This window comes from Podarcis erhardii, assembly GCF_964252035.2.
Source record: "Podarcis erhardii genome assembly, chromosome: 1".
NCBI lineage: Eukaryota > Metazoa > Chordata > Lepidosauria > Squamata > Lacertidae > Podarcis > Podarcis erhardii.
The window spans coordinates 101993206-102009731 of NC_138497.1; the positions used below are offsets into that span (position 1 = coordinate 101993206).

The window sequence follows — 16526 nt, forward strand, 5'->3', positions numbered from 1 at the left end:
TTTTTCAATCTGTACTCCAACCTCTTATAAATTAAAGAAGAGGTGGGTTTGGGGGAAATAAATGTTATTGTTAATATATCGCAATACTTTGAAACTTTATACCTACATTTAAATTCTTTTCTGACACCACTCTTTGGAAAGCAGTAAATATTAGAAAATGCTTACTTTGTGGTATGTGGGTTGTGCGGTGCTGTGTGTGATGTTTTTACAAAGTGTGTCTATGCAAATAGCATTAATAATGGCTAAAGCAATACAATTCATTTCTGCTCAAAACTGGTAACGTTATGTTCTCTGAGGTGGGTGGAGATGTCTCTCCAATAGTTTTAAATTAGTTAGATCTTTACTAGAATATACCCCATGAAAATGTTTCTGAAGTAAAAGCCAAACCACATCTTTATAAATTTTGTGCATTTCTGGAACAGGTAGATGTTGTAAAGAACTTTGCTTACTTTTAATACACAGCGACAGGCATTTTTTGCTTTCTTGGAGTTTTGTCAGGTCTCTAATTCTGTAGGGTTTTTTTGTAGCCTAATAATAATACCAGATGTTTCTAATAAGTATTCAAAGGAAAGGAAAGTAATAATCACCCCATCTTTTTATTAGAATTTTTTTCTTGCATTCTTCCTCCTTTTATATTTAAATTTCTCAGCTCAGTCAAGCTTCAAAAGAAAAGATTTCTGTTGTTCAGAAAATCAGTTTTGCAAGCACTTGTGGTTTGTCTTTAGCGTGTTATCATTTTTGACAGCTTTGCATAGCCTAGGTAGGCCAACAGGGGTCTGTCTAATATTGTTGCTGGGCAAATCTTCCTCCCAGAGTTGAAAAACCAAACAAAATATTTTTGAAGCAATAAGGAGGAATTAATATCTCTTCCCCTCCTCCCTCCCTCCCTCCCACCCAGCACCACAATACTGAATTCCTTGCTGACATTACATTCAGGCAACAACAACAAAAAAGGAGAGGAAGAAAAGTGTTGCCCATTATTCCCTTGTACATAGCAAGACGTAACACATGTAAAGCAATAACTCATTTTGTATTGCCATGTTTAGCATATGTCTCCTGTTGGCTCAGCAAGGCCTTTAGGCTGGTCCCTTGAGCCGGTCATCCCTGGCAACTCTTAGCCCCTCGGCCTCGAAACCAAATAGCTTTGAATCATGTTGAGCTGTGATGCTAATTTTTCCTACTGATGCATTATGGGAATAAATGTATCTGACATCCTGTGTCAATGCTACTGTCTCTTTGTGCCTCTTGTTTTTTGTTAGCTGCATTCCTACAGATGGTATTCCATTGAAAATGTTCTCTTCCTCTGGAAAAAAAAGAGAGAAAGAAAGAAAGGGGGGGGTGGAAACCCATGCACAGCACCAAACCTCTAGGTGCAGAAGGCTGTTAACGGTTGCTGATGATAGTAGGCAAACATTAACATAATAATTAGTGTCTTGTAATTGTTTCATTAAAACCAGTTGTTCCATTTCTCCTCGTGTTTTCCCAGAAGAGAAGCTGAATTTGGACGACAGCCAGTGGGAGGACATCCACGTTGTCACCGGAGCACTCAAGATGTTTTTCAGAGAGCTGCCTGAGCCACTGTTCCCATACTGCTTCTTTGAACAGTTTGTGGAGGCAATAAGTAAGTACATCGCATACAGTAGCAGTTAATTAAATAGCCTATGCGCTTTTTAATATTATATATATCTATATATCCCCAAATTGCAGAAGATGCATCCCAAATGTTGCTTTTTTACCTGCTCTTGCCTCCCCCAGCCCCGCCCTGCTTCCACTTCCTATTTCAGTTGCTGCAATATTTGACCCTTTATTTTCAGGAAATGATCTCTCTTAGAAGAGCTCAGCATACTGAGAAAAAATAATCAACCGCATATGTGTTGTCTTATAATTAGACATGTTATAATTCATGTAAGCAAAACATAATGCTGTTAGGCAGGACTAATATTTATAATCTAGAAGGGTATGTCTCCATGCCTTTAAAAACAAAAAAGATTTGAAATTGTGTGTGTAATAGCAATACAGCGTGACACCTTATTGGCAATCCCAGGTTTGTACATTTGCCTTAGGATCACCAACAGACCAGTGCATTGCATATCTGTTCATAACATCCTCCTTTTTTAGTCAGACTTCCTTTTTAAAGAAATTTCTTGTCAATTTAGGTTTGCCACCCTACAGTTGTGCCTTTAACAGCAAGTTTATCTTCATCAGTAGCAGGTGATAATACTTAGCTCCATGCCTTGAAAACCTTCACCTGTTGATTTGTATAAATCAAGGTGTAGTTAACAGCTGCAGGAGCAAACCAGGCCATTTTTGTCTTGGTCAGTTGGCAAACCTGCTCCAGGATGACAAGCCCTTCAAAGGCTGCAAGGTAACTTCAAACAGATGTCTTGCAGATATTTAGTGTTGATGTCTTTGGCTTGACTGTGACAATTGCTGGGGGTGGGGGTGGGGGATCTTATCTGCCAAAGAAGCTGATTTCACTTTTCTTTCTTCCTTTAAAAAGCAAACCTTAAAAAACTGAAAACTTGCAAGCCTAGCAGGAGCTTAATTAAAGTCCAATAGAGAAAAATCTCCAGGAAAAACAATAAAGCACTTAGGGATCTGTTCTCCGATTGATGCGCGTGCGTAACTGCCATTACCGTTAATGAGAGTTGTTTGCGCGTGCACATCAGTCAGAGAAGATAGAACCCTTAATGTGCTGTTTAATTTGATTTTATGTTCATAAAAGTCTTTAGGTTTAACGAAAGCTCTTCACGGCTAGCATCTTGTGTAACAAAGTGGAATAAATCTTGCAAAATTCTTCCCTCCTGCTCTTGGCTGCTTAGAGATACCCTGTGGTGGTTAAGCATGCAATAACACAAACACACTGAGGAGTGGGTCTCCTTTGGAGGTGCAACACACGGTCCCACTTCTCCCACCTTCCCCCTTTTCATCTTCAAGACAAATAGGGCAAAGCAGTTTGTCTTTTGAGATTCATCCCACACTTCAGGAGTTATATAATTATCTAACAGGAAAACAATGTGGGACAAACAATTCCTTAGTGTGCTGGCTGCAGCTTTTGTGCTCCACCAATATAAGGAGGGAGATCTCTCTTTGAAGCTCTCTCATTCTAACATACGCTTCAGGTGGCCCACAATGTACCTGCTAGGTCCTCTTGAAGTGCTAACTCTTCAGTTCTTCAAATGGATATAGTTGGTTCATGGGGCACAACCTGATGTTCACTTTGCTTCACATCCTATGTATGTTGCTCAGCAGTCAAGTGTTTTATGCATTCCCAGCCTTTAATCTCTTTCTGATGTTTAGACAGTCTCTGTGTATGTAACATTGTTCATTGGGGGTTAAATCCATTCCTGTCCCTTATTACACAGTCTATCTCTTGTCTTTCTCTTTCAATCAGTCCTTCATTTGGGTTTCTGGAACAAAACAAAATTAAAACTGCATAATGTTCTACTTCCTTTACCTCTCCAGTAACATAAGGTTAAGGTGGCTTCATTAGATACATTTTAACCAGTTCTTGGTGAGTGAGGTACAGGTAGCAAGCAATAAATTAGAGCTTTTGATTTTGGAACTGTGGGAGTGGGCTTTGCTGTGGCTAACTCATTCAAGCGTTCATATTTAAGTATGACAAATTAATGTCCATTTCTGCTCACTGAACTATTTTTAATTCTTGTTACAGTTCTGAAAGCCATTATAAACATTGACAGGCTAATGAGCAGTCATTTATGGGGTTTAGAAGATAGTTACTTAGAAGGAAAATTAGTTGTCTGGTTATTCTTTTTTAAAGTACCGAGGGGGAAATGTGGTCTTTGCTGGTTACTTTATAAATTGCCAAGGTAGCTGTTCTGGTTATATATTTAATTAATTAGAATTGAGCTGTCTCTCCATCTGGCTTCAAATGTTGTGGTGGACATACTATGCATATAGTGTTCTGCATCTACAGATGTATAAAAGAAACCAACCTTGAAAACAGCAAAGGCATTTTGTTATATTCTGTTGGTGTATCTTTAAGACCAGTTTAATTGCCATAGTTTTTCATGGTAAGACCCGGAAACCATTTTTTGTGTGAAAAGACTGGTTACTAATCCTTTCAAAGGTCTCCAGTTCCCAGGGTTCTATGGTTGGGGAAAACAATAGTTTTATTTGGATGGAGTATGTCCTGATGAAGGGCAGCATAAAAATATTTAAATAAATAGCTGGTCAAATAAGCCTGAAAGTGGTGGTGTGAATAGTGAACCAATTTCTGACACTATTGCTATCTGTTGCAACTGTTTCATTGATTTCCGTGAATTCTTACTGGATCCAAATCTTGGTGGTTTGTATCAAACAAAATTCCTTCCCTTCCCTTCCCTGCACCACCCCCAAATCTTCTCTGGAGTTCAGATTTGGGGGAGGAGAGGGAGGGGAAGTTCTGTTGTACTTGTGAAGCCGTTCCACACATACAGTGATTAAGTTGGATGCAACCTAGTATCTCCAGCCAGCAGAGTTTAAAAAGCAACGCAACACATGTCACCGTTTGTTTCCATTTACGCTTACAGCACAAGTTATAGTCCAATAACTCATACTGTTAAGTATACAAATCTATGTCCTCGTATGGTATCTGAATGGCATGAGAGCTGTGGTGGTTAGGACTGACAGATAGATGGGCACTTCTTGCAAAACTTTTCAATAGTGTTAAAAAGCACGCACACACCCCTTCAGTTTTAGTGATAAGGGCATTGCATCGATAGCAAATAAAGTCCTGGCCCAGTGAAAGTGAAAACAGCACTTCATGAGGTCTACTTTGTTTATCCTCAGTGACATCAGCTCATAGCCAAATCTGATCGGCTACATATTGTCATAACAAATATTCCAACCACTCTATTGCCTTCAATTGGCTTGGATTGCCGATGTGACAGTTCCATGAAGAATACCTAGAATTTATGATGGGGGGAAATGGAACCAAGTTAGCAATATATTTGTAAAACAATGGCAGTGAACAGTTTTGAAATAGGCAAACATTTTCATTATCAGGGTGTTTCAGCCCCCTCAACCAGCAGTAATGATCAAAATGGTCAAATATTCAGTATAGCCCACATCCCAGTAAAATTTGAAGGGAAGAAATCAAGTAGGTCATCACAATGATGCTGTTTCTTCACCTACAAAGTTGGAGTTGAGCAAGGTGATGTTTTGGTTCCGAGATGGCAAAGTCAAGCAAAGCAGAGGTCAGATTCCATAAAGGCAAAGTGCCACCAAATTTGGTAGCACCATGGATAGCTCCATTTGAAACTCAGGCAGGAGACTCATACAAGCAGGCAAATGGTGTTGCAACAGCAACAGGGAAACTCATCCTTAAATAAATCTGCAGCTTTATCTGTGTGGCTAGCAGCAACTCCAATGAGCATTCAATTAAAGGACCCTAACCTGCTCTAATAGCAATTAGAGAAGCTGTGTCTTAGTTCTGTTTGGACTTCTACACTAGAATTCCTCACAATCTGAGGACAGCAGCATGACCTCCTCAGGTCAGATAGTTGCTGGTAAAATGGGCTCCTTCCTTCTGTGAGAGCAGGACTTCTAGGGCTGGTTCTGAGGGCAAATTGCTCCCCTGCTCTGATACTTTTTCTGCATCAATAGCCACATTTCCTGAAGATAGGGTGTCAGACCTTGGGGTCATGACAGCCATTGAAGAAGCAACATCAGCTGATTCAGAAGCCCTAAATCTAGAGAGAAATTCAAATGGGTAGAATTTCACAAGCTAGAGCTATTCTCTGACATATAATTTTCTATATGAATAGAAATTTCTTGCATATTTATTTGCTTCTTGTATGGAGGAGCATTCAGACCCTACCTGTAGCCTGAATGGATGCAGACAAGGCACAAAATTTCCACCTCATGGAGAACTAGGGCTTATAGTTATGCCACCCTCAGCACATTTTAGTCTTGCTTCCTGGCCATTCATTTTCAATATGTACAAAAGCCCCCTCACCTCCCTTTTTGTTGTTGCTGTTGTAGCTGTGCCCTTGTTTTCAGTTCTCCCCCCGCCCCCATTCCAGATGTCTTTCTCCTTTCTCTTTTTTGCACTTCATTCTTCATCTGCTCTTATTTTTCAAGGCAGCTTTAATTTCATTACAAGGAATAGTTGTGGTCTTGATCCACAACCATCTTGTTACAGATTTACATTTGAAATATGCATGGTAAAAAAAAGAGACAGTGCTGTGACTAATGCCATCAGAGCTTGACTACAGTTTCAGAAGGTCAGCATTTCAGCTTGTGAAGGCAGCCAATGCAATAAGCAGTCAAGGCTGGCCAGGTTATTATCACAAGCTAGAGGACTCCCCCCCCCCCTTTAAGTAGGTCCAGGGCTGTGATAAGTTCTTTCTATGGGGATTGCGGACAGAAAAGCTGTATATCCAAATCACCTGGAAACGTAAATAGCATTTTAGAACTGCCAAAGAAGCTATTTGGGAACTGGAGATTTATCCAGGACAGATTTGGCTGCTGTTCCATTTATGTGGCCAGGAATGACAATGGAAAATTTTCCACACCTTCCATTCAAAACCTTTTGAATTTAAATTATAATTCCCTATTTTGGGGAGCTTCCTGTGTAATGCCATAGGATAAGTGATCCCAGTCTGGGTCTCTAGCTTTAGTGCCTCTCTCTTTCTCTGTCTCATGTGCATGCACGCGCATGCACGTGCACACACACACACACTGAAGAGTTCAAAATGGAAGTCATCCATCAAAATGGAAACAGGAAACTTGTGGACTATAGGCCTTGTTAAGGAACAGTAACGCTAGTGAGCTTGCACTCTTCATACTATTTGAACAGTGCAAGTACAGTGGTACCTCGGGTTACATACGCTTCAGGTTACAGACTCCGCTAACCCAGAAATAGTGCCTCGGGTTAAGAACTTTGCTTCAGGATGAGAACAGAAATCATGCAGCGGCGGCACAGCAGCAGCAGGAGGCCCCATTAGCTAAATTGGTGCTAAAGTTAAGAGCAGTTTCAGGTTAAGAACAGACCTCCAGAATGAATTAAATACTTAACCCGAGGTACCACTGTAATAGAATCTTCAGAGTCTCAGAAAATTCTCTGGACCTTTTCTTCTTTCCATGAATTTCCTTAAGTTACCCTCAGGATCAAAGCCTACTTCTGGGATGACTTGTCTCTCCCCCAGCAGCCTACTTCCACATTGCTCAGGAAGACCTTCATATTCCCCAGAGAGGCTTTTCAGTGAACTCATGTGGCTGTGAAGAGAGGAGGAAATAGGAAACTTTCCTTTCCTTACCTTTCTTAAGTTAACAACCAAGCCAATAGAATTAGAGTAATATTTATTGATTTTAAGAAAATACAAGTCAGTAGAATTAAATGGCAGTGAGGTGTAAGGCCAAGATTTCTGAAGGCAAGGAAGGAGGAAAATGGTATACTTGTTGTGTGCATAGATGTGGTGTTTGAGTGTTTGGTTCCAAGAACAATATGTGTTGAAACAGCATGACAGTATTTGCAGCAAGTGTTGAACATCATTTAAAACAGGAGGTGCTTGTAAACAATCATGAAAAGAAACACAGAATAAGGTCAATAATTTTGGCTCAACCAAGTCTTGAACATGAATCTGGCACAATCGTATTTAAACCTTACCCTGGTTCTTAGTAATTTTTAGATTTACAGCCTTAACCATAGTGTTTACCCTTAAAAACCTTTTACATTGTCTTCAGCTGGTGGTGGTGGTTGTTTTTGAAGAATGGGTAGATTGGGAAGGTGAAGATCAACACAAAACTATAGTATAATTAACCTTCATGGATAGACTTATGTTCCAGCCAGTGCTTTTGTATCTGTTTCCTTTCCTGTTCATTATAAGTCACTCCATGTGGGAATTACACTTTCAGGGACAAACCAGGGCAGTACTACATGCAGAGCTTAGTGAAGATACAGGAAGAGATACTCTTATGCCTATTAACAAGTGCTTTGGAGTAGGATAGTTTCCATATTCATACCAAGCTGCTAGAGCTCCCCTTCCATTTGACTCTCACGAAATATCAGAACTGGAGAAGACAGACCATCCTGGGCAGCCTGGCCCGTCAGAACCCAAGCTGGAAGAACACATGAACTCCAATGTTGATCACCCCACTATGCAGGATCTGTTGGAAGCTCTCATAAGAAAAGCTGTTCTCTTCCTTGGCAGCAGAGGGTGCCACTTCTTTTTCTCTGGAGCAAACAGCAGGAAGCAGAGCTATGAGTGAAAAAAGGAAAGCAGTTACTCTTTCTTAACTGAACAGAAACTTTCCAGCTTCTTGAATGTGGATATGACAGGGGCAAGCCGACTTGCTAAGAACAAAGGTATTTTTCATGGGCTGTGTGAAAAGTTATCCAGCTCTGGAAGAAGTAACTTTAGAACAGTAGCTTTGAAATCCTTTCTCTTCACTGAACCTTCTTTTCAGTGGAATTGCCTACTGGGGAATGTTTGCACTTCTGGGCAGGAACTCCTGTGCATTACAGAGGGTTCTGAAGAGTGCTCTAGGTTCCACACTTTGCTTTTATGGGATGCTGTCCTGGCATGCTGAACCGCACTATCCCTCTGCATGAACTGCATGAACCCCACAACACACCCAAAGCATTGTAAGAGATTAGCATTCAGAGAAGTTTGGCTCCCATTACTCATCCTGCCATGAAGGAACTCCTGCTAGGGTTCCAGGACTCCCCACAAGTGTTTGGAAACCATAAGGTGTAACTAGACCAGTGGTGGAGTAATGGTTAGAATAACCATGGAGCCCATGGTTGCTAAAGCACAGGAGAACAATCCAGTATTAGGTTGGTGGCAAAGGAGAATGAGCCAAGAAGCCAGATGTTCAGACTCACCACTCAAGGATTATCTGAACCTTAGCTATTAGATCTGAGGAATCTTGCTGGCATGCTGAAGCAGAAGCAAGGCTAGCCTGGAGGCAGCAGCAGGAGCAGGGATTCATGTTCCAGAATGAAAGAAAAAGATGTAGAGCAACTCAGTTTGTGTTATAGCAAGTAGACTTACGTAGCCTTCTATTACATTACAACAAAATGGTCAAATCAGGAACATGAATAAGTTAAAAGGACTGGACAGTACAGGCTTCTGTTTCTAAATCTGTAAGAACCACCATGTTTTGGGAGATCTAGCTTGTAAGATTTCACAATGAGATAAAGAATATGCAAACTTTGTGCCCTCATGTACACATTGATCATCATGTTCTCTGGGCAGTGCTGCTATTCTGTACCTGTGCTTCCTCAGTGCATCATATGTTGAATTCTCCAGTGTCGATTCTGTTCAGGGCATTGGGAAGTGAAACTCTTTATTATTTGGCTATGCACGGGACTTTATTTCTGCATACCTGGTTCTGTTTCCATTAGCTAAGAATGTATGTGTTAGTTCTGCCATGAAGCCCGAGTTCCTCTCTTGCCTCATTCACTGCTGCCTTAAATAATAAATCTTTGTCTGTTAATTGCATTTACATACACACAGTCAAGGATATGAAATGTCACCTCACCAACACGGCTACTGACAAGTAATCTAACAAATGAGTTGAGTACACTGCAGTTGAGTAATCCCACAAGCTGAAATGTGTTTGGCCCAAACACATTTTCCAAGTAATCCTCACAGTTGAGTGCATGGGGAGGGTAGCTTTAAAACAAAGGGCAGGATAGTATTCAAAGTACAGTCTTTTGTGGAATCCAAGGGCCGGGAAACCTGGTGATCTTGGCCATGGAAAAGCATCTTTGGCAGCAGTACTGCACCTGCTGCATTGAGTGACAGTTGAAAAGAGGGGAGAGAATAGTAAGGAAAAGTGAGGAAATGGAAGAATTAAGCAATGCTATGATTCTCACTCTTGCTTTCTTGTAAAGTACCAGCTTTGGATGTAGCACTTGGAGCAAAGTTGCTCACACCACCGGTTCATTCTTTGGCATCTTAATAAATCAGCTCCAACGGAGATGGTAGCACTACTAATTCTATTTTAACTTCAGGCTTTAAATGCTTGCCATAAATTTATAGGATCTAAGTCTGTATGGCAGATCTTTAGTAGAAAAGGTATGAGATTTCTCTCTCTCTCTCTCTCTCTCTCTCTCTCTCTCTCTCTCTCTCTCACACACACACACACACACACACACACACACACACAGTATCAGTCATTCAGTCACTGTTACAGTTGCAACACACATTGCCATGCATTCACAGAGACTAAATGAATCCTAAAGGTAAAGGGACCCCTGACTGTTAAGTCCAGTCACGAAAGACTCTGGGGTTGCAGCGCTCATCTTGCTTTACTGACTGAGGGAGCTGGCGTACAACTTCTGGATCATGTGGCCAGCATGACTAAGCCACTTCTGGTGAACCAGAGCAGCGCAAGGAAACGCCATTTACCTTCCCTATTTATCTACTTGCACTTTGACGCGCTTTCAAACTGCTAGGTTGGCAGGAGTAGGGACCGAGCAACAGGAGCTCACCCCGTCGCGGGGATTCGAACTGCCGACCTTCTGATCGGCAAGCCCAAGAGGCTCAGTGGTTTAGACCACAGCTCCACCCACGTCCCTTTAAATGAATCCTAGTCTTGGATTAATGCATCAAGAGTAACTGCATCCTGAAACCTGGGTACACTCTCCCCTCCCCCTCTGGACAATTACTGACTAGAAGGCAAGAACCACAAAACTTTTATCCTGCTCATGGACACAATTTTTCTAGATTGTGTGATGGGACCTTGGGAACAAAAAGCACCATGTTACTAGAAAGTTTAACTGAACCAAGATGTGTGTGCAGTGTGTACACTCTTCCTTGTTTTAGTTTAGATGGCTTTTGGAATTGGTGCTTCAAAGGGAGAGGTTTTCGGCAGGCAGGAGGCAGAAAGAGAATGATTCTCATCCAGCCAAAATCTTCAGAAATAATCTTAGGCATGACATAATAGCACATGTCACAAAGTGATATAGTCACATACACCATAAAGCAGGATTTAATAGTTTTAAAGGTGAAAAATCCTGTTTTCAGATGACATATCCATTAATTTGGGTATGCAATATCTGATCCAGCAAGGCTCTTTAAAACTGAGAGTATTTCATGCCTGTCATTCGTATTAGTTAGGAACTCCGCTGCAATTCTATCAGACAGACGTGTGACATACCTCTACCATGAATGGCATATACATGCACTCATAAGTTGCATATAGAAATAAAGATCCTTCCCTATTGTTTTTAACCCCTCAGCACCAGTGATCCAGAGCTGCTTCTGCCAAAACCCCGGTTCAAAATGCATAATAATGCTTAAGCTTTGGGAAATCCCAACACCCCTGTGCCAAGAGATTCACAAATATAGCAATGAAACCTCTTGACTCAAAAGTGAGCACTATTTAACAGAACAAGCATGAACCGCCTTTAGGAGATTTTGCAGCTGGATTTGTTCCACTGTGTCAGAAGCTGAATTTCCATCCCTGATAGTAGATTTATAAAAAATGTGAAATGCACACATACCACTGTTCGCATTATATGTTTGTGGGGTATACAGAGAGGCACCCTCATCGAGGAAAATATGAGCACAGGAGAGGGCAATGCACAGAGAGTTTCTCCATCCTGCTCTCCTTTACAGAGCTATTGATGATGCGACTGATCAGGACTGATCACCCATTAGGTGTTTCAGCAAGGAGTGAATATGCGAGAAGTAGGTATATGGACTCAGGTTGCTTCCACAATAACGCTCTTTATTACTGCTGAGGCATTACCTTCCACAATTAGCTGGAAGCAGATTTTTTCATTAATTTTGTTCTTTTCATTTTACAATGAAATAGGAGCATTTCATTATTAAAAATGAAAAGAAAAAAGTAATAAAGGGAAGAAACTAGTCGGGAACAGAAATGGACACTGGGGTAATTAAGGGAGGCAATTCAAGGGACAATGAATGAGCTATTCATCAGCAATCCCCCACCCACACTCATTGGGAAGTAATAAAATGGGCTGAACCTGCAAACTGGAAGTGTTTAATTAAAGGCAAAGGAGCTCTTAAAAGCCTTCATAGTGTTTTGTCCACACTAGGCAGGCTGGTGCAGCAATAGCATTTTATCACACACATAAAAATCGGTACAAATTAGGTCTGGAAAAAACCTGGGAGGAAGATGCACAGCAGCCGGGAGCTCTGTAAAGAGTGAGTGGATGAAAGATTGCAAATTCTAGAGAAAAGGGTTAGAGTCCACCTAACTGGCAATGAGCACTGTCAGAGATCAGTAGCTGGGTAGTTCAGGCAGTGGCGATCTTGCAGCATCACAGGTACTTTATGAAGAGACACACACACACACACAAACTTTTTATTAGCTGTAGAAAGATACATATAAAGCTTCCACATGCCTCAATGAGAAGGAGCCTTCAACATAGCATTGCACGCTAAGGGTGTTTATAAATGAATTAAATGGCAGATGTCAAAGCCTCCAGGAACTGTCCACCAAGTTTTATTCTGCACATGTTTCTTAAAAAATTAAAATGAGTACTTTGTGTGATAATTTACAAGCAAATCAGTATCAATAAATCAGAATCATGTAAGCAGTCATGTTTATTATATTCTTGTTGCTTAATATTCATGATAGTAATTTACTTTTATAGTACAGTTTCACTGTTATCTCCTTCAGTGCCATAACTTTGAGTCAGGCAAGCTGCAAAAGTACGAAGTCCAGTAACCCTTTCAAGGCTACAAAAGTTCCTTCCATTAGTAAGAGGGATGTATGCACACATACAGAGGAAGGGCATGAGCCCCACACACCCTGCTGTGCTGATGCCCCATTCAGCAGCTGAGCACCCTTGGGCAACAGGTTCCAGCTGGTGTTCTGGAGCTGTGCATATCCTCTCTCCTGCAGCAGGTGTTTGTGGTTTGTAGTTCTTGGAGGAAGAGGGATGCAAACTTGTAATTTCTGGCAAGGAACTGTTGCAACTGCTCTTATTTGTCTATTGGATATTGCATGGCTGCTAGTCTATGTTGTATCCTAGGTCACAGGTAGTTCTAGAAGCTACCCAGACTCAGTTTGTGAGCATGTGTGTTTGGGAGAGAGAGAATCATTGCATTGCAACAATGCAGCACAATTTGTGGGTTGCACCCAGACTTCAAGAAAGTGACAGCTGCTTTAAATTCCATTGGGCAAGGACTCCTAATCTGCTGCAATCTGTGAAATTGGTGCCACATGTCATGTGAATGAATTTAAAGCAGCCCCTAAAAGCCCCATTGAGAAATGATTACAGTTGTACTGCAAACTCTTCATATGAAGTATCCCTCCCCTTGCCGTTAAGAAGGCATTACCAATGATGGTTACAAGCACAGATGTGCACGCACACATTCATCAAGATAGGGCTCCAAACAATCAGAAATATTCTTATTCTGTTTTATAACCAGTTGTGTATCATTTGTAATTAAAAGCATGGCTCTGTCCCAGGTTCAAGAGTGATTTTCATCTTCTGTGGGTTTCAAGCATCTTAGTTTAATGAAAGGAACTTGTGCCCTTAATGAAACATGAAAAAGGGATCCCCCCCTACCCTTGGTACCACTTGGATGTGCAAGAAATTTGCTTCCTATTCTCTGTCTGGACAGTAATGTCTGCTTTCATAATGTTGTTTAAGAAGCATTATTTCCACTGCATCTCTTAGTATGGGGAGTTCTGTATAATGCTTAGCTTTTGGTCTTCTACATGTCTTGTGAGGTGTGAAAACTGGACCTTGGTTATCCTTTCAGCTGATGACCTAAGTAAGTATGTGAACTTAGGTAACCTACATTCAAACTCAACATTCTATCTGCTCACCTCACCCTGATACATCCATCTGCATTTCTGCATATTATCTCCATCCCGTGTTCTTATTGGATATCAGCATTCTATGGAAATGATTACTAAGCACATGGACACACATACGCACACACACCTGCTAATACAACATACTGATGTTGGTTCTGGGTTTTGGGAGGCCCTTGGACAAGAAGTTCTCAGTACCCCTCACCGCATTATCGCCATTGACCACTTGTATGCCTTTACCTCTGGTCCCAATTGGCAGCACTGTCCAGAGAAAGAGAGAGAGGACAATGATTGCACAAATGAACGCTCCTTTCCCTTGCTCCTTTCACTTTCTGCTTACTTGGAGGGAGCAGACAAGCAGGAAGGGAAGAAGCAGGAGATGCCGAAGAGCTAGAAGGCTCCAGCAACTGGGAGCAGTGCTCTTGCCTATTGAAGTGTGGATCCAGTGATGCCAACTCAGGACACTAGTTCTGCACTTGATGCACTAAATGTATTGGAAATTCACAGCTGCAAAGCAATAGTCATCTAACAATGTAGGTTTTAGTGATAATGGATGAATCTTTCCTACAAGACCTATATAGGTGCTATTTGAGATGTTCATAGCCAGCAAGCAATCCTTAGCTGTATGAGTATTTATCCTAATCTGTTCTTTCTCCTTTACTTTTGATCACTTAAAACATTAAATCTCCAGATTTGGTGAATTATATGGTATATAATGGTATATAGTGTGTTAGACGACTAAAGGTTATGATCACTTGATAACACCACAGGGGCATGTAATGAAGGATATTTTTCTAGAGCAAACATAAAGTCATTTTTTTCTTCTTGTCACCTAATTATATTGCTAACTGAATTTTGAAACAACCAACCAAAGGCCTTGATCAAGTGACCCACTGATTTCAGTGGGAGAGATCCAAGCATATGATTAACTTTCCCACTGAAATCAATGGAACTTGAAAGTGCTTAACTTGGACTGGATTGTTAACTTTTACTGAATACTGAATAATGGATTGAGTAAAATGTGTCATCAGCCTGGTCACTTGAGAGAGAACTTCAGAATTACTTATGACAAAGGAATAAATTGTGCCCATGATTCAATATATGGAGAACAGATAAGCAGCTGAAAATGAAAAGTGCAGAATATCATTACATGTATTTCTATTTATAACCTATAATTATTGAGATTGTAGCAATTAATCAATCACCTGATTAGCATGCAGGGTCAGCAGGATCTCCTGATCTTATCTTGAAGCTTGAATTAATTAATTACCCATTAAGCAACCTTATTATTTCCTACTTGTGTACCCAGTTTGCACGAAGGGTGCCTATTGACAAAACATATCCTGCTCTCTGTATTTATTGCAGCAGGCATATGAAGTTACTGACATACACTTACTAATTTACAGTCAGAATTATGAATGAGTTAAAAGACTTTAAGCTTTGCATAATTTCAAACTACTTGTTATATTCTAATTAGCTGGGTTCGATTGATTTGTTTTCAGTATAGCTCTCAGCTGTTCAAGTGGAGTCAAATTCAACTGGTGTACATTGTTGCAATGATATAATTGTGTTAATTGTGCTACAAGTCACTGTAGTCTTTTTGCACAGGCTTGGTTCTTTGTACTCTTAATGGTGTATGTGCCATGACACTGGCCTTGGTGTTTCTCTTCCACCCTGCTCCATTCTAATTGCTCTTGGTGTCATTATTTTTTCCCAAATGCTCAATGTAAATTTCCACAATTCTTTATCTTAAATCATTAATCCTAGACAATACCTGCTTTATTATACTAAATAGTTATTTCTCCTTCTTCATGTCTGAACCAACAAATGCTTGAGCATCCTTTAATTTGAGTGGTCACTTTTGGCTATAGTTTCCAAACTTTACTTTTTAAATTAATTTTGCTTATAACAGTTCTCTTTTTCTCTGGAGACACTGTTGTTTTCACAATCTATAAAGGTCCAAGGAAATCTTCCTAATCTTCTTTACCTTAGTCAGTTGCAAACTGTCAATTTAAACACTGTGTGTGAGGGCATCAGAGTGGTGAATCAGTTGTGAGGGACCACTCTGCAATGAATGCCCAACACCTAGGATAGGCGGTTTATTTAGGCTGGGAAAAGGTCAAATTAGCACGTACCCAACTTGGGAGTAAATCATGGGAAGGGAGGGTGAAGAAGGCCAGGGCATGCAGAATGAGGCTTCTGTTGTCCCTTGTTACTTTGTCTGAGGAGTATCCAGTCAGAAGCAGCCTTAAATGTCTCTCATCCTCCAGCCTGACTGGCATTGAAAGTGTGCTGAGACTTCTGAAGCATCTACTCATTTTGTATGGGTAGGAGCTCTGTCAGTCAAGGGCAGCATGGGAGACACTTTCATTCTGATTTGGGCTGAGCACCTCGTTTGCAGAACGGTGCCACTCAGCCAAAAGCACCACGAGAGGTCCATTGCCCATTCAACAGGTATGTCTAGGGGAGCCATGAAAATCTAAATGGCAACTAGATGGTACTTGTGGAACATCCATTGAACATCTCTGGTGTTAAGGCCTTTGTTTTAGGGTTCTTGAAATGATGTAGAGTGTCCCACTTAGACAGTTGGTCTAATCTGAAGCTGGCATTGCTTAGGTGAAATAATCCTAAAATTCATTACCTTGTCATTTCCTCTTCTGCCATGTATTTTTATATATTGATTGTGTTATTTATCTTTTCTATATCTCTTATGTTAAAGCCTTAATGCTTTCTCCTACCCGTTGGATGCTTTTCTAAAAGTATTTGTTTAGCCCTAA

General features: G+C 40.7%; 1 protein-coding gene across 12 annotated transcripts in view; it reads left to right on the forward strand.

Moving 5' to 3' along the window:
• Positions 1–16526, forward strand: part of ARHGAP15 (Rho GTPase activating protein 15) — a 384487-nt gene that overhangs the window by 317468 nt on the left and 50493 nt on the right. For all 12 annotated transcript variants that reach the window (XM_081872770.1, XM_081872775.1, XM_081872771.1 and 9 more), the window contains one exon: positions 1487–1621. In XM_081872770.1, the coding sequence (XP_081728896.1) occupies positions 1487–1621 (135 nt within the window). The remainder of the gene's footprint in view (positions 1–1486; positions 1622–16526) is intronic.